At 34.2% G+C, this 20,551-nt stretch overlaps 1 protein-coding gene across 4 annotated transcripts in view; it reads left to right on the forward strand.

The window, feature by feature from the left end:
* DCC (DCC netrin 1 receptor) overlaps positions 1 to 20,551 on the forward strand; it is a 1,087,624-nt gene that overhangs the window by 913,148 nt on the left and 153,925 nt on the right. For all 4 annotated transcript variants that reach the window (XM_025997616.2, XM_072757871.1, XM_072757870.1 and 1 more), the window contains exon 15: positions 16,101 to 16,295. In XM_025997616.2, coding sequence (XP_025853401.1) covers positions 16,101 to 16,295 — 195 coding nt within the window. The remainder of the gene's footprint in view (positions 1 to 16,100; positions 16,296 to 20,551) is intronic.

Raw genomic sequence — 20,551 nt, forward strand, 5'->3', positions numbered from 1 at the left:
AACTATTCCTATGTTTTGGAAACTTCATGATATATGATATTCTCCAAGAACATGACTCTGAGAAGGATCACATGAAAATTTATTTTCAGGGTAATAATAAAATCTAAAATAATGATGTAGGTAAGATGTTGGAATTCAGAGCTAACAGCCAAGAAAGAATTCTTGAGATGTCTTCGGTGCAAAACAGTAGTTTTATTACAGCATGGGACAGGACCCTTGGGCAGAAAAAGCTGCACTGGGATCCTGAGGAGTGGCCCATTATATACTTTCAGGTTGGGAGGGGCTTAGGGAGAATGGAAGTCTCCAAGGAATTTTGGAAATAAGGTTGGGGGGGGGCTAGCTGTTGTTGGGAAAAGGTCATTTATTATTGTTTAGTAAAAGCCCAGTCATGAGACCCTTCAGTTGTATATCATTGGGTGTGCTTGGGGATAATTGCCAACATATACCCAGGGTGGGGGTTGGGTAGAGATAAAGGAAGTTTCAAAGGAATTTTTATATGTTAACATAGATTTATAGGATCCTGGGGGTCAGGCCGAGATACCTTTTGCCCTTAGCAAAGTATTAACATTGAGGCAGCTGAGTTCCTAGAGGAATGTTACTCTACCGGTTTAAAGGACTGGTCAGTGGGCTGCAGGTAGTAAGGAAATTTATTTTTCTTTTGCCTTTGTTTCTCACATTAATGAGAGCATTGTGAAAGAAAGAACCTTACCTATTAAAGTTGTCCTCCTCATTCAAAAATTAGAGTATTGAAAGTGGAAAATCTCTGGGCAGAAGAATGAGAAATGAGAAAAACAAGTTTTTGGCCAATTGGAAGAAATTGAAAAATAGGAAAAAAAAATGAAGAAGCAAAGGAAAATGAAAGGAAAGATGGAAGGAAGACTGGTGAAACATATGTGCTATAGTAGGATGAAGGATAGCTTCCCTCCCCAGAATGTCCATGTCCTAGTCCCTGGAATCTGTGAGGCAGATTCCAGGGACTTTACATGGACATTTACATGGCAAAGGAGATTTTGTAAATGTTATTAAATTAAAGATTGTGAGATAGGAGATTATCCAGGTTATCCAGATGGGCCCAGTGTACTGACAAGGGCCATCCTAACGGGGAAGCAGGAAGAGTGACAGAGGTCCATGTGGCAACAGAAACAGAAGTTGGAGTGATGTGAGGTCAGGAGGCAAGGAAGGTGGGCAATCTCTAGAAGTTAGAGAAGGCAAGAAATCACAATATTACTGTAGCCTCAAGAAGGAACATGCTCCTGCTGACATCTATATCTTAGCTCCCTGACGATGCTATTGCAGTTTTAACTTCCAGAAATGTGACATAAAGAATTTGTGTTGTTGTAAGCCTCTAAACTTTGGTAATTTGACCCACTGAGTGTAGCAGTAATAGGAAACTAGTACAGTTGCCAGAGAAAAACATTTTGGTGTCATTTGAATAACTGACAAAGTACAGTGGACCCTTGGACAATGCCCCCCCCACACACACACACACAGGTGAAATTTCACTAACTTTTGTTTCTCCAAAACTTAACTACTAACAGCCTATTGTTGACTATAAGATATACCAATAATATAAGTGGTAGCACATATTTTGTTTTATACTTATATACTGTATTCTTACAATAAAGTAAGCTAGAGGAAAGAAAATGTTTTTAAGAAAATCATAAGGAAGAGAAAATACATTCACACAACTTTATTTATTGAAAAAATCTGTGTATAAGTGTACTTATGTGGTACAAACCCACATTGTTCAAGGGCCATTGGTAAACTTGTATCAAAATAAAAGTTTGCATAAAATAATAGAAACCAGTTTGTATTTTAGTTTCATATGAACCAAAGGTTTTGAGGCCAAAAGATATGAAAACAAGAAGTACTAAGCTTGAAATAGAAAAGTAGTTCAAGGAAAGGGAAAAATAATATTATATAGAAATGAGAGACTCAAAAATCTGAAATTTCACAGAGTCTGGATATTTAATAGAAGCTTAATTTGAGTGGGAATCAGAGATACATTCTAAGATGATAGTCTTACCTAATGGACACCTAAAGAAATAAGCTAAGGCCCAAAATTGTTGATGATTTGGTGGGAGGCAAACACCATGGCAAATTGCATATACCCTCAAGAACTGCTTTTTAAAAAATATTTTAAAATATGTATTTTCTAAATTATGAAAAATAAAAATAAACAACATGTATAGCAAGTATAGAAAATAAAGTTATTAGAAGGAAAAATGAAAAATACTTTTAGATGAGAGGAATTCTGAAATTGAATGAAACTGAGTTAACCTCCCTTTGTAAAAGGGAGAGACTTTCAGATCCTGTTAGAAACAAGATGAAACTATATATTTTTAAGACAAAGGAAAAAATACTGGAGAAATGAAAATGGGGCAAAGAATTAACGGGGTACAAATTGATAGGATTCCAAGTGATGATAACATACATACAAACATGCATACAGACACACAATACATACACACATGCATGCATATATACATGCACACATACATACACCTGCATAGACACAGATACACATATAATACCTACACACATGCATATATACACACAGACACACAGACGGACGTACACATATATACACATATTTATATATGCACACAGAGTTACAAATACATACCCATATTCATACATACATACACCCACACACATACATATACATGTGCATGCACATGTGCTAACATACATATACACACATACACATATACACACATACACATATATACACGTGCACACTGACATACACATACACACAGACATGCACATACATGCATGCGTACATAGATATATATCAATATACACACATGCATATACAGTACATACATGTGTGTATACACATACACATGCAAACATACATGAAATGGATGAATAATTTTATATTGATAACTGCAAATAAGGATACAAGTCATGAAACTTCAAATCTTAACCATACAACACTTAAAAGTATGTAAACAATATATTTTCCAAAAAATTCAGAAGACCAAACCAGATCTAAGAAAGAATCCTTTTAAGTGGTTGGAATAACATAAAAATACACACAGAAGAAACAAAACATAGAAGAAAACTTAAAAAACAAAACATAGACTTAGAAAATTTAACAGTAGAAAATTAAACAAATTTCAACAAATAGAAATTTAAAAGCACATAATAAAATCATGTAAATAAAATTTAATATAGTAATTAAAATAAGGGTAAGTGTATTAAGCTCACCAGTTCAAGGATAGTTACTAAAAGGAATTTTGAAAACATCAAGATCTATTGCATTTACAATTGCCAACATTTACAAATATTAAGATATGAAAAACTTGAAAATAAAGAAATGGGGGGGAAAATACCAGTTATCCTAACAAAAAACAAATGTAGGTTTTTCATTGGTAAGTTTCTAAAGGCCAAAAAATTATTTAGGGTTAGAGAGTTGCTACATAATGATAAAAGGATTGACTTATTAAAAATATGTAAATTGTTGAAAAATATGTATTACTTATATGGCTTTTATAACATAATTTTGTACAACTTAAGCAAATCTTGGCATATCTTTATAGAAAAATTTGCAAATCCACCATAATATTTGAGTACACATTCATCATTGTAGAAGCAGTAAATGTGTACAATTGTAGCTAGAAAATACAGACAACAAACCATCATGCAAAGATGATTAGATTATCTGAACAAAGGGTTGCAGAAGGGGAGGTGGGCAAGGGTTGGGGTAACTGGGCAATGGACACTGAGGACGGCACTTGATGGGTTGAGCACTGGGTGTTATACTGTATGTTGGCAAATTGAACTTAAATTTAAAAAATTAAAAAAAAAAAAGATGATCAAATTATTATTCTTAACCCCCTAAGGCATATCCTTTAATTTTTGTTTTTATACACACATGTAAATATATATATATTTACATAAAAATATATATACATAAAATATATATTATAATGAAAAAGTACACATGTAACTTAAATGTGCACATAGGATACTTAATTGTTTTTCAAACTTCTGTTTTCAATTATTTGCATTTTTAGTTTTGCAGATTATGATTTTACCTGAAATCCTGATCATACTCCAAATTCTTCAATGTACCCAGAAAATCTTTTTTACAGAGCATTTGTATAAACTAGAAGAGAATCTATGATCACACGCTGTATATAGTTTTTATTTTTATCTATTTTTTCTTTTCAGCTTTTTATTTAAATTCTGGTTAGTTAATAAGCAGCGAGTATTGGTTTCAGGAGTAGAATTCAGTGATTCATCACTTATACACAATGCCCAGTGCTCATCACAAGTGACCTCCTTAATGCCCATCACCCATGTAGGCCATTCCCCACCCACGTCCCTCTGTCAACCCTCATTTTGTTCTCTATCAAGACTCTACTAAGAGTCTTATGGTTTGTTTCCCACTCTCTCCCTCCACATATGTTCATCTGTTTTGTTTCTTAAATTCCACATATAAGTGAAACCATATGTTATTTGTCTTTCTCTGACATTTCCCTTAGCATAATATACTCTAGCTCATCCTCATCATTGCAAATGGCAAGATTATTCTTTTCAATGGCTGAGTAATATTCTATTTTGTATATATATATATATATATATACACATACACACAAAATATATGTGTGTGCAATATATATATATATATATATATATATATATATATATATATATAATATTTATCCACTCATCAGTTGATGGACATTTGGACTCTTCACAATTTGGCTATCATTTATGTGTCCCTTAAGGCTCTTAATCTACTACAACTCCTTTTATCCTACTTGGATTTATTGAAAAGACTGGCTTTTCATCCTCTAGTTTCAGTAGCACTAATATTTGTTTTTGTCTAGTTATTTCTTGTGGTTTTACTTACCTTGTTGCTGTAGGTTTATAAATTGTAAATTATATATAAGGATTATATATATTCATGGATTATATATTCATGGATTTTTACACATCTCTCTTAGAATTGGAAAAAAATGAAAAAGGAAGGAATTCTGCAGACTTACCTGTCATAATTGAAATAGTCACACAGTTAAAGAGTCATATATTTTTTTCCTAAGCATCCAAAGAATATTTAGTGCTTGCCTGTAAGGAAATGGATATTAAAGTTCTTGGACAATACTAGAGACGTTAATTGATCATAATATAATTAAACTAATAGTCAATGACAGATATTCAGTATATTTGGAAATATAAAAACATACTTCCAAATAATTCATTGGCCCAAAAGAAATCATATTATATCTAGAATATAACTTTTAGCACCTAATATGTAAGATTAAAAATACTAGGGAAAGTTTTATAAAGTGTTTTTTTTTTTATTTTTACTTTCAACAAATGCATAAATTCTTTTTCTTTGGCTATTATTTCATAAATTCTTGGTGAAAGCCAATGACATGACATTAAAATACATTCAAGTCAATATGAGTTAAGAAGTAGGATTTATTCCAGTGAGCTCACAAATATGGTCCTCTGGTGATATAATGGTGTTAGTATATGATTCTATGCACAGAAGAATGTAGGTGTAGGTGGCGTGTCATGAAAATGGATTTCTTTCACACTGGCTTTTGATAGGAGCCATCCATGATATTCTGGTTACTAGTTGACAAAAGGACTTGTGAATGAGATGAGCCATCGATACAGCAGCCAATCCATCATGAAATTGAAGAATCCATGCCCCATATTCTCATTCAAGTAGAAATCATCTTACATATAAGGAGTGTTGTCGGTAAAGTCAAACTGTTTTGAAAGCAATTTAAGATCTGCTTTAGTTCTTGGGCAAGTGGTTGTTCAAAATCTCAGAGCTCCACTATACAAAGGCTGGTACAAATTATTTAGACTTGGCTAAATGTTCAAAAGGAGATTCAGGTCCTTTCCTTAGCCATAGCAGACTTTTTAATATCCCCATGAAATGTTTGATCTCCTTACGACTTCCCTGACTTTTTCTAAGTGTATTGTAGGGGGTAAAGTTTTGGGCTCCAAAGTCTTAATAACTAGGATGAATTCTGCTCCATTCACTATATTATCACGCACAAGTACCTTAACTTCCCTAAGACCTGAGTTTTCTCACTTATAAAGAGGGTATATCAACAGCATCCATCTCAACAGCTCTGCGTGAGACTTAACTGTGATAATGACAAGAAAGTACTCAGCAGTGTATCTGGTATACATTAAGCACTCAATAGATGCTTATCATTGTTGCTCGTTTTCATATATTAGATCTCAGTGGTATGAAATACTAATACTGCTTGTCCTATGAAGCTTCTTCTCGTTCATGACTGTAAAACTCTATCGTCTGCATCAGAGGGATAGATCACAATATATCAGAATAATTTAAAGGGGCATTGTCATGCAATTGTATCAATACATGCAAGAGGGCATTTTGTAAAATTAGGCAGTCATTATCACTTTTTCAAAAACTCAGGTTAATATATGAATATAAGGAAACTTTGAAATGTCATTGTTTTGTAAAGACTAAAAGCAAGCACTCTGCTACATAATAAAATATTAAATACATTGTCTTTAAGACCAAAACAAACCAGAGATATTTCCTAATATTTCTGTTAATTGACAATATGTAGAGGTTTTGGTGAGAAATAAACACAAAAAAACACTTAAAAAGTCATAACATTTTATTACAGAAGGAAAAAATGTTATTTTTATAAACTGTGATGTCCTATTTGGAAATTCCAAGAAATTACACTAAAAACCTATTAGAATTAATAAGGAAATTTAATAAGATTTTATGTATATATATATACATAATATATGTATTTGTATTTTATGTATATGTATATGTATTTTATGTATATATATTTTTTATGTATATATATATACATACACACACACACACACACACACATACACGCACACACAAACTAGCTTTTTCTTATACTGGCAATTATTAGTTTAAACATTAAAAAGGAAAGAAATGCATTTGTATGGCAACCTAAAGTATAATATCTAAAACTAAATTTAACAAAGTAAATAAACATATGTGAAAAATAGCATTTTATTAATGGATATAAAATAAGACATGAAAAAACAGAAATATATTTTTGATATAAAAGTACCATTATAAATGCTAGTTCTTCCCAAATTAATGATTAATACACTTCCAATCAGAATGAACTTCTTATGGAAGAATAAATGTAAAAGAATTCCGAGAAAATTTGAAAAGTAGAATAAACATTAACATTTACAATAAAGCCTGATTTAAAATCAATACAGTACTGTCTGGCATAGCAATAGACAGATCAGTGTAAGAGAATACAGAGGACAGAAATATTTCTTGCTGTATTTGAGAAATAAACTTTAAAATGAGGTTGACATTTCAACCAGCAGATTATCCAATAAATGGTGTTGAGACTATTCCTTCTGGTAGAACATAAAGTTTTCCTTCTCCTATATCAAACTAGTTGGCAGAGGCTGATTCCAGTGATGGAACTGAAGTCAAAAGAGATCAAAGTTATCACTTCTTTTATAAATCAAAAGTAGAAGGGTCAAGGATGGTTTTAAAGAGCTTGTTTTTTCTTTTGGTATTTTCAAGTATAATAAAGATGGAGAGCTCACACACTCATCCTTTTGAGCAATTGGAGGTTGTGAGCTGAGATGATCTTTCAAGGTATCATTCCTACTATAGGAGATTGCATGACCACTCCTGTGTTCTTCACATGGAGAGTGTTACCCATATCCACCAGTCATCTAAGTCATCAGGTTCCTGGTCCTCAACTCCTCCGTTATTGCTCCCTACCCATATACCCCAAACTTGTAATTTCTACTTCCCTAACAGATTTGGAGCCCATCCCCTCACATCCACTCCCACCATTCTACTTTATGTCATCCTTTGTCACCTGAAAATAGCCTCCCACCTGGTCTTCTGGCATAAGCTTGCTCCTCTCTAGATTCCATCATGCTGCCAGAGTGATTTTTCATAACCATATCTGATGATGTCAATTGTCTATTCAAATTCTTCGTGTTGAGGACCTGCCTATAGCTTAAGTCTGATATTCCATCACGTCTTTGCATATATATGCATCTCTCCAGATGAACTCCATCATATCTCATAGTTTCACACTTAGAGTTTCCTTTGCCAGTGTGCCCTTTCACATGACTTCACACTTACTTGTCCTTCAAAACTCACTGGATATTTTACTTCTAGAAAATGTTCATTTCCTATCTGAGTTTCATTCATGTGTCTTTCCTCTAGGCTGTCTTGAGCATGCCATGAGCATCTATCCCACTCTTCTCAGCACACTGGAAGGAAAAAAAAAAAAACATGCTTTATTTGATTTGAATTTCTCGATGCTTTACATGGTCCCTTAGGCTTACATGGTAGACTTTCAATTAATATTGACTAGATAGGTCAATATATAAGCATTCATAACCAGGTATTATATTAAGCTCATATGACTTACATAGTTTGATTCTCTATTGATATCCATTTTTATAGTCAAAAAACAATTACAGATAAATGAGAGCTAGAATCATCCTTTGCTCTAGCTGGTATATTTTTATTTAAATGTAGAAATTCATTAACTTCTCCTCAAGTAAAATGTTAAAATGAAAAGGACTAGTTTCACCCTGTTGATGATCTGGAGTTGGGACTCTGCTGTTTCTCTAGGCAAGAAAGAACCAGAGAAGGAACCATCGTGATTGTTTTGTGAAGATTAAACTTTGCGCATGACATTGGCTGTCTCTTCCCTGAGGAATATCTTACATTATTTTTCCTCCTTTTTCCCATTGAGTTATCATCATTATGAATCATAACCTAAAATTACAGAGGCTGTGGGACCTAGAGTTTGATCAATTATCTCTTCAGGAAGATGTCATATTGTTTTCTAGTCCTGGGTAGACAACTACAGTCCAGTAGCCTACCTTCACTGTCACCAGGAGTAAGATTGTCAGTGTGAGGAATTAGAGGACACAGACACCCCAAATCTAACAATCTAACTGACATAGATTTAAGAGGAATATTCTTTTAAGAATTAGAATTTTGGTATTAAAGGGATGACTCTGTCAAAAGTTGCTTTTTAGAGCACTGTCAATTTATCTGCCCGTTCCCCTGAAATTTCTACATGCTTTCTCTTCCTTTGCCTTTCTTTTCCTTTTTCTGGTTTTATCCTAGTTTCATTCTTTTCATTTTCTGTTTTCTTTTTAATTTTTTCCAGCTTTATCGAGATACAACTGGCATACAATATTGTAGAAGTTTAATGTATACACTATGTACAGTGTAGTTATTACCACAATAAAATTACTTACCACATAGGTCACCTCCCATAATTATCTTTTTGGGTATATGTGTGGGAAGAATGTTGAATGTCTACTCTCTTGACATCTTTCAAGTACATAATATAGTAAATTCAATACCGTTAAGCATAGTTACCCTGCTGTACGTTAGATCCCCAGAATTTACATATCTTATAACTGGAGGTTTGTACCCTTTGACCAACATCTCCCCATTTCCCTCACATCTCAGCTCCTGACAACCACTGCTTTACTCTCTGTTTCTACCTACACTCATTTTCAATTTCAGGAGCAATGACAGAGTGAAATGTATACTATACAAACAAATGTACCGATAGGTGAAATAATAGAGTAGTAAGGTTATTTGACCTCAAATAATTAAGAATGAATGAGGACGTATTAAAATTGAACAAAAAGGTACAATGTAGTTAAAATTGTAAATCTTAACTTGGAAAATTAAAACATTGAGATAAATATGAAATTTGTAGAGTAGCTAAGGGCTACTAACTGTGAGAAATGTGCAAACATTTATTAAAATGTTGAGTATATTGCTTATGCATAATAGTCCTCCATAAATGTTGCCCATTGTTATTAGGAACAACCGCAGAAAACTAGATGAGTTTTTTTTATTTTTTTATTTTTTATTTTTTTGAGTTTTTTTTAATTAATGCTGAAAATAAATAAGATTACTCAAAAGAGCATATATTCATAGAGGAATGAAATTTTAAAATCCATTTATTAAAATTAATATTGAGGGATTCAAGAAGGCAATGACTGCCAAGGCAGATGGTATGAGGAAAGTTTTAGGGGTATGGAACTATTCTGTCCCATGACAGGAGTGGTGGATACATGACTTGTATACCACTGAATCAATTTGCTGCATATAAATTTTTAAAATATAGCAAAAATTTAATACTGAGAAGACCGTAGGAGTACAGCAAGAATCAATCAATCAATCAAACAAGAACAAGGTAGAGGTCATTTATAAATAGAAGTGATTGGTCACTATAATCGTAAACAACATTCAAAGTTTAGAGATGCAAGTGGCTTAAAGAAGATGATGTCCATTGATGAGAACAGGCCCCACCAAAAGAAACGAACACCTGAGTATGTATCCAAACGGTCTGGAAAGATAGAATGACCAGTAGACCATATCAACTGCTTTATGTAATTCTCTGTAAAGGAATATAGGCTACTAGGAACTGGAACAGAATTCTAACAAAGTGACCCATAAAATTCAGCGCACTAAATCAAGAACGGATGTGTGAGTATTTGTCAAAAGTACCAGCTGCCTGTCGTCGCTTGGCAGTGCAGTCCACAGCAGACGGTACATAGCAGCAATCACTTTCATTACAGGAGCCAGCAGACACAAATCTTTCTGGCCACTAGGAGAAAACAACTTGAATAACTGTATTTTCATCTTGTTTCATTTCTATGTTATTTCCTTTTTTTTTTTCTTTAAAATTCTCATCTTAAGGAGAGGGCTATATAAAATTTTGGTAATTTTATAGTTAATGACACTTGTAGTAATAACAGTGATATTGAACCTTGCAGGAAGTGTAGACTTTGTTCACATATTTTTGAGCACTTTGTGCCAGGAACTGTTCTAGCTACGGGAGTTACAGAGAATTAATGGAAGGAGATGAGACAAAGAATAATGAAATAATCACATTAAATAGAAAGCACAATTAATGGCAATAATTCCAAAGGGGGAAAAGCAATAAGACAGGTGATCATTAGATTAGAGATTAGGGGAAGATTGCAATCTTCAATATGGTAGCCAGGGAAGGCTGAAATTGGAAATTAAGTAACAGAAACCTGAAGGAGATAATGAAGGAAGATATATCTGAAGGAGAGCTTCCCAGGAAGAGGGTGCAACAAATACAAATGCCCTGAGTCCAGAGCATGCCTGGCATGTTTAAGGAAGAGCTAAGTGTCCAGTGTATAGTAGATGGCTCAGGTAAGGTGAGCAGAGGGAAAAGTGTCTGGAGATAAGATAGAGAGCTAAGGGGGAATGCAATAGATCCCATGTGACCTTTTAGGCCATGGTAAAGAACTTGACCTTACAATATTCTATAGAAAGCTGTTAAGGAGTTGGGAGTGGTGTTATTTATTTGACACGATCTTTGTGCTTTGTTTATACACGTGCTCACACTATCTCTATGTTCATGCACATTTATTTTCAATGCTTGATGATGGCTTTCACATCTGTGTATCATGTGAAAGGCCATGGCCTTTCACTAAAACCCCAGACTTATATACCCATGAACGTCCCCGAGATCTCCACATATGTGACTAATAGGCACCTCAAATTTCACATAACCCAAGAGCTTGCATGTTTTTCTTTGTCTTGGTAGGTCATCCACCAGTTGCCCAAGCCAAAGATCTGCAAATTGTCATTGAGTTTCTTCTTTTCCACACCATTCATGTCCAATTTATAGCTCTACAGATGCTACCTCCCAAATGACAACAGCCACCTAGACAAGTACAAAGACACTTGTAGGGTTTTCTAATTTTTTAAGAATTGTTTTAAAAGGCACATAACAGAAAAGTAACCATCTTAACTATTTTTAAGTGTACAGTTCAGTGTCTTTAAGTACATTCACAGTGTTGTGTGACCATCATCTAAACCACTCTCCTCCAAAACACTCGTCATCTTGCAAAACTGAAACTCTGTACCCATTACACAATACCTCCCCACTCTTCCTTCCTCCTAGTTTCTAGAAATCACCATCCTACTTTCTGTGTCTGTGAATATGACTACTCAGGAGTCTCCCAGAAGTGGAACCATGCAATTTTAGTCCTTTTGTGACTGGCTTATTTCTCTTACCATAATGTCCTAAGGGCTCACCCACATTATAGAATGTGTCAAAATTTCCTTCTTTTTAAAGCTGAAAAGTATCCCATTGTATGTATATCCCCCAGTTTGTTTACCCATTCATCTGTTGATGGACACCTGAGTCTCACCTGCATTTTGGCTATTGTGAATAATTGTGCTGTGAATACAGGTGTACAGGTTTCTGAGTCTCTGCTTTCAACTCTTTGGGAAATATACCCAGAAGTGGAATTGTTGGGTCTTATGGTAATTCAATTTTTTAAAAACTGCCATTCTGTTTTTCATAATACATGTACCATTTTACTTTCCCACTCGGTAGCTTTCTTTTTGTCTTCTTCATTTTCCTTCTTAAGGTCCAAGCACAATGATCTTTGTTTCTTCAAACATCAAGCTCAGTCTTGCTGAAGGGCCTTTGTAGGAGTTATTTCTTCTTCCTGTATAGCTTGTCACCATGCTGCTTGCTTGACTGGCTCTTTCTGATCATTCACCTTAGATTCCACCAAGAATATCATCTTTGACTCAGTTATTATTCCATCAGCATAAGACTTGCAAGATCTCCCAATTTCCCTGTGCATTTATTCTTATTTTATTGGTCTTACTTCCCAGAAAAACTGTATCCCCAGTACCTAGAATTATGACCGGCACATAGGAGATGCAAAGTAATTGTTGAAATGTTATTGGGGTTAATATGATAAATTTCCTAATGTGCTATATGTGGACACTGCTCATTAGTGGAAAATGCCATCGTCACTCAAAAAATAATAACTATTCTTTAAGAACAAATTAAACCAAGAGAGAATCCACAATTCCATAGTGTAATCAAGAATGGCAGTTGACATAGTTACTTTGATAATTCAGATTTCAGTAGAAATTTGGGGCTCATTAAATTGGATATTTCAGGCAAAATGTGTTCTTTGGTTTCAAATTATTTCAATAATTACCTTAATACTTCTCTATGCTTTATATACTCAATTATTGTCCTAGAGGTACTTGTAAAATCTTTCATGTACTTCTGAGTAGTGAATTTCAGCTTCAGCCTTCAAACAGAGAGGACTCATGTCACATACTTCCATGGCAAATTTTCTAAATTGATGTTTTATGGTTCATTCCAGTAGTAACCATTTTCCTAATCCATAAGGTCATCTGTGTTAGAGGAAACTGTCTCAGATGGCATAAAAGGAAAGTGTCATTTCTGTTTTTAGAGTAAGAAGTGAGTAGGTGGGTACAACCTGGCTATTCCGGATTATGAACAATCTCCTAACACAGTTATCTTTATGATGAAGCCATATATTATGAATGGCTTAGGTCTACTACTGCCTTGATGGGCACCCCTTCTTATGGCCCTATGATTCTAAAGGGATGGTAAAAGCCCAGGAAATATTTAGATGGAGAGGCAGCACATATTCTTATGTATTGACACTCTTATTTTTTTAATGTTAAAATTGTTTTGAAGTTTGGATCTAGGATCAAACTACTTCTATGTAGTGGGGAAAAAAAAGATAAATATTGTGTACTAAGAGTCAACTTCTTCAAGAACCAGTTTGTGCACTCATTACCTTAGTCCCTTTATAAATCTCCAAGAGATGTAATTCTGTGGGTACTAACCTAACTGGCGGGGGAGCTACTCTATGGTTTGTGGAAAGACAGAGAAGTTATTGTTCTGAAAACATTTTAAATATTTTTCCCTTTTATTCTAAAAGATGTTGGAAACAATATTAGGATTTTCATATTGTTTTTAAAAAGTCATAGCATGCAGTTCATTTTCCAAACATAAGATTAGGCAGATTGTCTCGTTGTTTTCAATAATTATTGCAAAACCTTCAAAAGCGTTAAACAGAATTCACTGTGGAGCCCATTATATTTCAAGGACACTGGAGAGCCTCTGTGGCAATAAAGTTGAAAAGTATTAATCCATTCCTTTCATCTCTTTTATTACTTTTACTTAGGGTTTATAGTGGGAAATCCTTCACAAACGTTGTGTTTCTGTTGTTAAGGTTTATATCCACATTTTGAGATGATTTTTTGTGACACCTTTGCATATTATGTCACAGGCTTCTTTAGAGCAAATAAAAGCTAGTCCCTTTCTGTTCAAAAACGGGCATCTTCAGAAGAAAAAAAAAAGTTCCTTTAGAAAATGCTGCTGATAGAGCATCTTTAGAATGTAGCATCCTTTGAAAAGCTGTTAGTATGAGACCTACTTTAAAACTTTAATGAAAGATGCGCTTCCATATTAGTGTGCGTGTTGAAGGTGGCTAACATTGGTAATAGAGATCATATCGCCTTTTGCTATTACATCAAGGAAAAAATACATTTTAATATTACCTTTAATCATCAAACTCTTTTGCATAATCTAACATATGTTGCCTTTAGAGATTATCAGTTAAGAAATAATGAAAATAAGTAGTTTGAATAAGGTTCACATTATTAATATTTTTGAGTATTGCCAGGGACTATGCTAAGCACTGAATTCATTACTAAAGTTTAGGTGGACACATTCTTTTTTAAATTTCTTCCCATATGGGCAGCCCAGGTGGCTCAGTGGTTTAGCGCCTGCCTTCGGCCCAGGGCATGATCCTGGAGTCCCAGGATCAAGTTCCACATCGGGCTCCCTGCATGGGACCTGTCTCCTGCCTCTCTCTGCATCTCTCTGTGTCTCTCATGAATAAATAAATAAAATCTTTAAAATTAAAAAATAAAATAAAAATTTATTCCCATAATACTTATGTGATTTTCCAAAAATAGGGTACACGTACCTGTATTAATCCTATCAAAATATGTATATAAATAATTATATTTAATATGTATATTAAAACTGGCTTTTTACTTGTCTTTCCCATTAAACTGTAAGCTCCAAGAGTGATTGTTTAAATCTGCCATATGCATTTTGTCCTGTATCTTGATTGTTATGGGTGCCTTGCCCCACTCTCCAAACATAGTATATGTTCTATAAATATTTATTAAGTGAATGATGATAATCATCCAGAAAATCATAATTTCTTTAAGGGTGGGATCAGAGGGAAGAATAATGATGTGAAAGTCAGAATTCCAATTTATTAATTTTCAACACAGAGTCTCCTTTAAAGAGAATTTATGGCAGGGTAGCAAGTGCATTTACTCCCTAACAGCTAACATTTACTTGGTGCTACTCATAATGAGAGCACTTTTATGCACTACCTCATTAAATCTTCTCAGCATCCTTTGAGACCGTTGCTATCCTTAGTCTCATTCTACATGTGAGGAAACTGAAACAGGATGAATAAGGTCTTAAGGTTTCTCTGAGATGGGAGTATATAGTACAAATTGGAACTCTTACTTCCAGAGCTCAGGCTTCGAGGCAATCAATATCTGGAATGCCAATTTAATTATAAGGTAATCTCGGAGAAGATAAATAACTTCATGAGGGTGCACAGCTAGTAAATGACAAATCCTGGTATGAAACCAAATTTGCACACTCCCAAGTCTGTGTGGCTGCAATGCTAGCCACTGTCTCCTTTCCTTTAACGAGTGCACTTTTCAGAGATACACTAAGTTATGGGTTGGGTGCCATCCTAATCATGCTCAGCAAATCATGGTCCTAATTTATTGACAATTTCTTAAGAAAGGAATGCTTTATTTTTGTTTTTAGTTAACTCAGAGTAAATAATCCTTGGGCAAGAACATTTTTGACATTTCATTTCCCTTTCCATTATTCTTATATCCTCTTTGATTTTACCCAGTATTGATGATACCTAAGAAGAGTTTATATGGGTGGGAAGCAGCCCAAAGAAAAAAAAATATTAGAATAAAAATGCATGATGCTCCGTGTCTATGGAAGGAACTCAGTGCCCTCTCGCACTTAAGAAATTCTGTGAAAGTCAATCAAACATGGAAAATGTATCACATGCTGACACAGGAGGATCTTGGGCAATAAGTGATGCACCATTTGAGGCTCTATGGAATATAATGTTAAGTCTTGTTTAATGTTGCCGTGCTCTATGTTCTAGTATGAGATAGGCTGATGATGCCTCTTTTTGGATTCTAGAGTCTCAAGTCCCTGACCAACCAAGCTCTCTTCATGTGAGGCCCCAGACCAACTGCATCATCATGAGTTGGACTCCTCCTTTGAACCCAAACATCGTGGTGCGAGGTTACATTATTGGTTACGGTGTTGGGAGCCCATATGCCGAGACGGTGCGTGTGGACAGTAAACAGCGATATTATTCCATTGAGAGGTTAGGTGAGTAGCTATGGTTTTTATTCTATTAAGAGAAATAAATGATTTATCTGAAATTAGTTTATTTCTTGGAAACTTGTTCTTTGGAATTTTATTTTAATTTGTGACACAAATTAATTCTTAAAAGCAAGTCTCTTTTTCTATCTTCTATCATTCTAAACACACACACGCACACGCACATGCACAACTCATGTTTTTCCTCTATGGATTTTGAATTGGGGAATTTTATCTAGAGACATTCATAATGGTGGGTACTCTGCTGTGTACTTCTGCTTACGAGTCATAGAATTCAAAAAGGGATCGTATTTATTTTTTCCCACTGGTTAGTGGAAACTTCTTACTAATTCTTATAAAAAGAAAGAACACGTATTTTTTTTCATTTTTTGCTCACTAATAATATGTTCCATCAATATTTCTTTAACACTAAATTATCTAGTCTCATTGCCTTCTTTTCCCTTAGTGTTTATAGGTAGAGCTTTGTGGCTATGCCATTATGATCATAAAACAAAAAGGTGAAACAAGGAATTTTCAATCAAGCCTGTACACTTAGTTATCAAACTGCTCTCTGCATACATTTGAAGTTCTTTTATCATACTCAGCCTCATTTTAGTCAATACAATACTTGAATTATGACTTTTCTGAATTCATTTAAAACTTGTTTATTCAGAGAGGGCTACTGTGTAGCAAAAGCGTTCATATCCATCCTATACCTGATGTTCCATAGTATAATAAGAGATTATATCATTAACAGAGAGAAATCAAAGAAATATATGTCATATATAGGGTGTCAAGAAGTTAAATTTTTCTCGTAAAGCACAAAGCAAGTTGATTCTATTTGTTGACTTCACACCATATTATTTGCAAAGAGGTACACTGACCTCACTGGGAATACAATCTGATTGGTGGGGGCAGGAGGGATGCTACTTATTTGTAACGTCTTTCACAAACAGAACATTCAGTGATGAGAAGCTTGATTTGAATTTGAATGCCTTTTTCTTGCAGTAGCAAAGAAAGATTTTCCCAATGCAGGAGGAAAAATACACTGACCCATTCTCTCTATAATTGCCTTAGACAATAAGAGAAATGCTTACTGAAAATCTCCACTATTCTGGTTAGCTTGGCATTTAGAAATAACATTCTCTTGGTTAGTCCCCCTGTTTGAATGTTAAGGCAATCATATAACATATTTTATAGCCATCAAACCTATGTCAAGGGAGTGTCATCTATCCATTATTCAGTGGACATCATCTCTGACAGTCCATCTTGATGCCACCCAGCGGAGAGAGATCCCCATGGCCGTGCCCGGGTTCCCCTGCAATGAGAGTATGGTGCAAACTCAGAATGAAGTCATGAGCAAAAACCACATTGGGAATTACCTTTTGGTAATGATGTTCTTTACTACACGTCGACTTTCCAGGAGCCTCCAAAGCTAGCAAAGTTGAGGCTTTTGGGAGATTAACACTGGCAAATCTCTGCAAACGTTTAACAAGAAAACAGGAGATTTCCCTTTGTAAGATGTATTTTAAAGAGCTAAGAAATTTTTTTAAAGATTTTATTTTATTCATGAGAGACACACAAAGAGAGGCAGAGACACAGGCAGAGGGAGAAGCAGGCTCCCTACAGGAGCCCAATGTGGAACTCCATCCCGGATCCTGGGATCACACACTGAGCCAAGGCAGACGCTCAACCTCTGAGCCACCCAGGTGCTCAAGCTGAGAAAACTGTTATGGATAAAATGGATATGAGCCTATTTCAATGACAGATAATCATGTGTTTCTTACACTTCAAATTTATCTGGAAAGAGATTTACACACATGCATTTACATACACACACATGTGTATGTATAGAAGTATTTCAGTTCTCCCAGCTGATAGTCTTCTAACATAGTCCCGTGTCTTACCATAAAATATGAAATAAAATAGTGTTTTGTTGTTATTGTCCAAGTATCTGCATAGCTATACAGAGAAAATGGTATTTTTTCAACATGTGATTTACTATTTACCTAAAGTGTATGTTAAACATACCTTAATATATATTAAATAGAAAAAGTTTTATATATACATGTAAAAATATATAAAATTCTCTAGACAATTTAAAGCTAAAACTAATCTAAAGCTTTAAAACTTATATTTTAAATACATTTCAAAAAGATACCATGAAACTGGTATGCTTACTTAAATATTTACTAGAATAAATAAAACAACTGGTAGTTTCTTCGCAAAGTTTGAATGTGAGCTTGAGTGAATCCTTTATCTTTTTAAAAGTTAGAACTTAAGATATATCTAACATAAACTTTGGCTTAATAGTGGAATATATATTTTAAGGACTGTATAATAGTTATACAATTAAAAATGAATTAAGGAAAGTTATAATCAGTTAAAGCATAGCATAAGCTATGACTTCAAGTCTCATGGTTGTTTTTAGATTATAAAAAAATTATTTGGTTTATAATTCACCAATAAACTCGCTCTCTTTGATGACAGACCAGAACTTTCAAATGCATTTTGTTTATCGGGCATAATAATTGAGTATTTAGACATCAGGCACTGTGACCTGCTTCAGGACTAAAACTACAAGATCGTTTTGAATAATATCTAACATTGCCTGATTTAAAACAAAAGCTTACCAGGGCGCCTGGGTGGCTCAGTCAGTTAAGCATCTGCCATCAGCTCAGGTCATGATCTTGGGGTCCTGGGATTGAGGCCCACATCGGGCTCCTGCTCAGTGGAGGGTCTTCTTCTTCCTCGGCCTCTGACTGACTCTCCTCCCTGCTTATGTGCTCGCTCTCTTTCTCTTTCCCTCTCTCTCTCTCAAATAAAATCATAAAAAAAAAATCTTACCTAGTACAGATATAGAGATTCATTAACCAGTGTTTGTACTATTAGATGTTTATACTTTTTTGACATCATACTCCTTCTAGTTTAAGAGCCCTACATGCCAGCTTTGATGTATACACATGATATGAATCCACAAGATCTGAATTCTGGCAATGTTGGCAAAATTAATTTGAAACCAAGTTCTTCTTTTAAAAACTCACAATTTATCTACCAACCTATTGCTCAATCTATCAATCTATCAGTTTATCTACTTCTACACTTTACCTACTTCTACCTACATGAAGGTATTTGCATGTGTATAAACTATACATACTTAAAGTGTGTAATTTGTTGAGTTTTTAAAAGAGCTTGATTGTGGTATAATTGACACACAATAAACTCCGTTATACAAATTTCTTCTTTAATTTCTCTCAGTAATATTTTATAATATTCAATATAGAAAGTCTTGAATTCTTTGTTAGATTTAGTTCATGTATATAGCATATATGCGTGTGTGTTAAATTTAGTCCCTATTTATGTGTGTGTGTGTGTGTGTGTGTGTATGTATGGACTATTTTAAATGGGATTGTTCAAGTTTTTTTTTTTCCAACTGTTTGCTGCTAGTGTAGAATAAAATGGTTTTTAAACAATAAAACCAATAAAACTTGTATCCTAGACCCGTTAGATCCACTTATTTGTTCTACTAGTAGAATGCTCTGAGAATTTCCATGTAAACAAGCATATTGTATGGAAATAAGAGCAGTTTTATAGTTATTTTCTGATCTCCTGCCTTTTATTTCTTTCTCTTGCCTTCTCTTGGGTAAGATCTCTAGTACAATGTTGAATAGAAGCAGTGGAGGCAGGCATTTTTGGCCTTGTTCCTGATCTTAGGGGAGACATGAAATAGGATGATAGCTACAGGTTCTTCACAGGTGTCTCTTATCAGATTGAGGAACTTTTCTACTTTTTCTAGCTTTCTGGGAGTTTTTGTAATGAATTTGTTGAATTTTTGTGAAATAGTTTTCTCTTTTTCCTCCTTTATTAGTATTTCTTAAAATGGTGAATTATGTTGATTTTTGAAAGACGGCTAGTCTTCAATTTCTCATATAGATCCTGTGTTGTCATGATGAATTATCATTTTCTTGTATTGTTGGATTTGATTTGTTGATATTTATTCAGGATTTTTTGTTCCTATATTCATTAGGTATATTTGTCTACTATATTCATGAAGTATATTTTGTCTACAATTTTCTTTTATGGAATTATTTTACCCTTTTTTTATTAAAGATAGACTGGCTTTATAGAATTTGATGAAGAGTTGGTTCTTCTGTCACTGAAAAAGTGTGTGTAAAACTTATATTTTTTATTCCTGTAATGTTTGATAGAATTCATTAATTCATTCAGATGGTTATCTGGACCTGAGATTTCCTTTTTAGGAAGTC

The sequence above is a fragment of the Vulpes vulpes genome, chromosome 5 (assembly GCF_048418805.1).
Source record: "Vulpes vulpes isolate BD-2025 chromosome 5, VulVul3, whole genome shotgun sequence".
Classification (NCBI taxonomy): Eukaryota; Metazoa; Chordata; class Mammalia; order Carnivora; family Canidae; genus Vulpes; species Vulpes vulpes.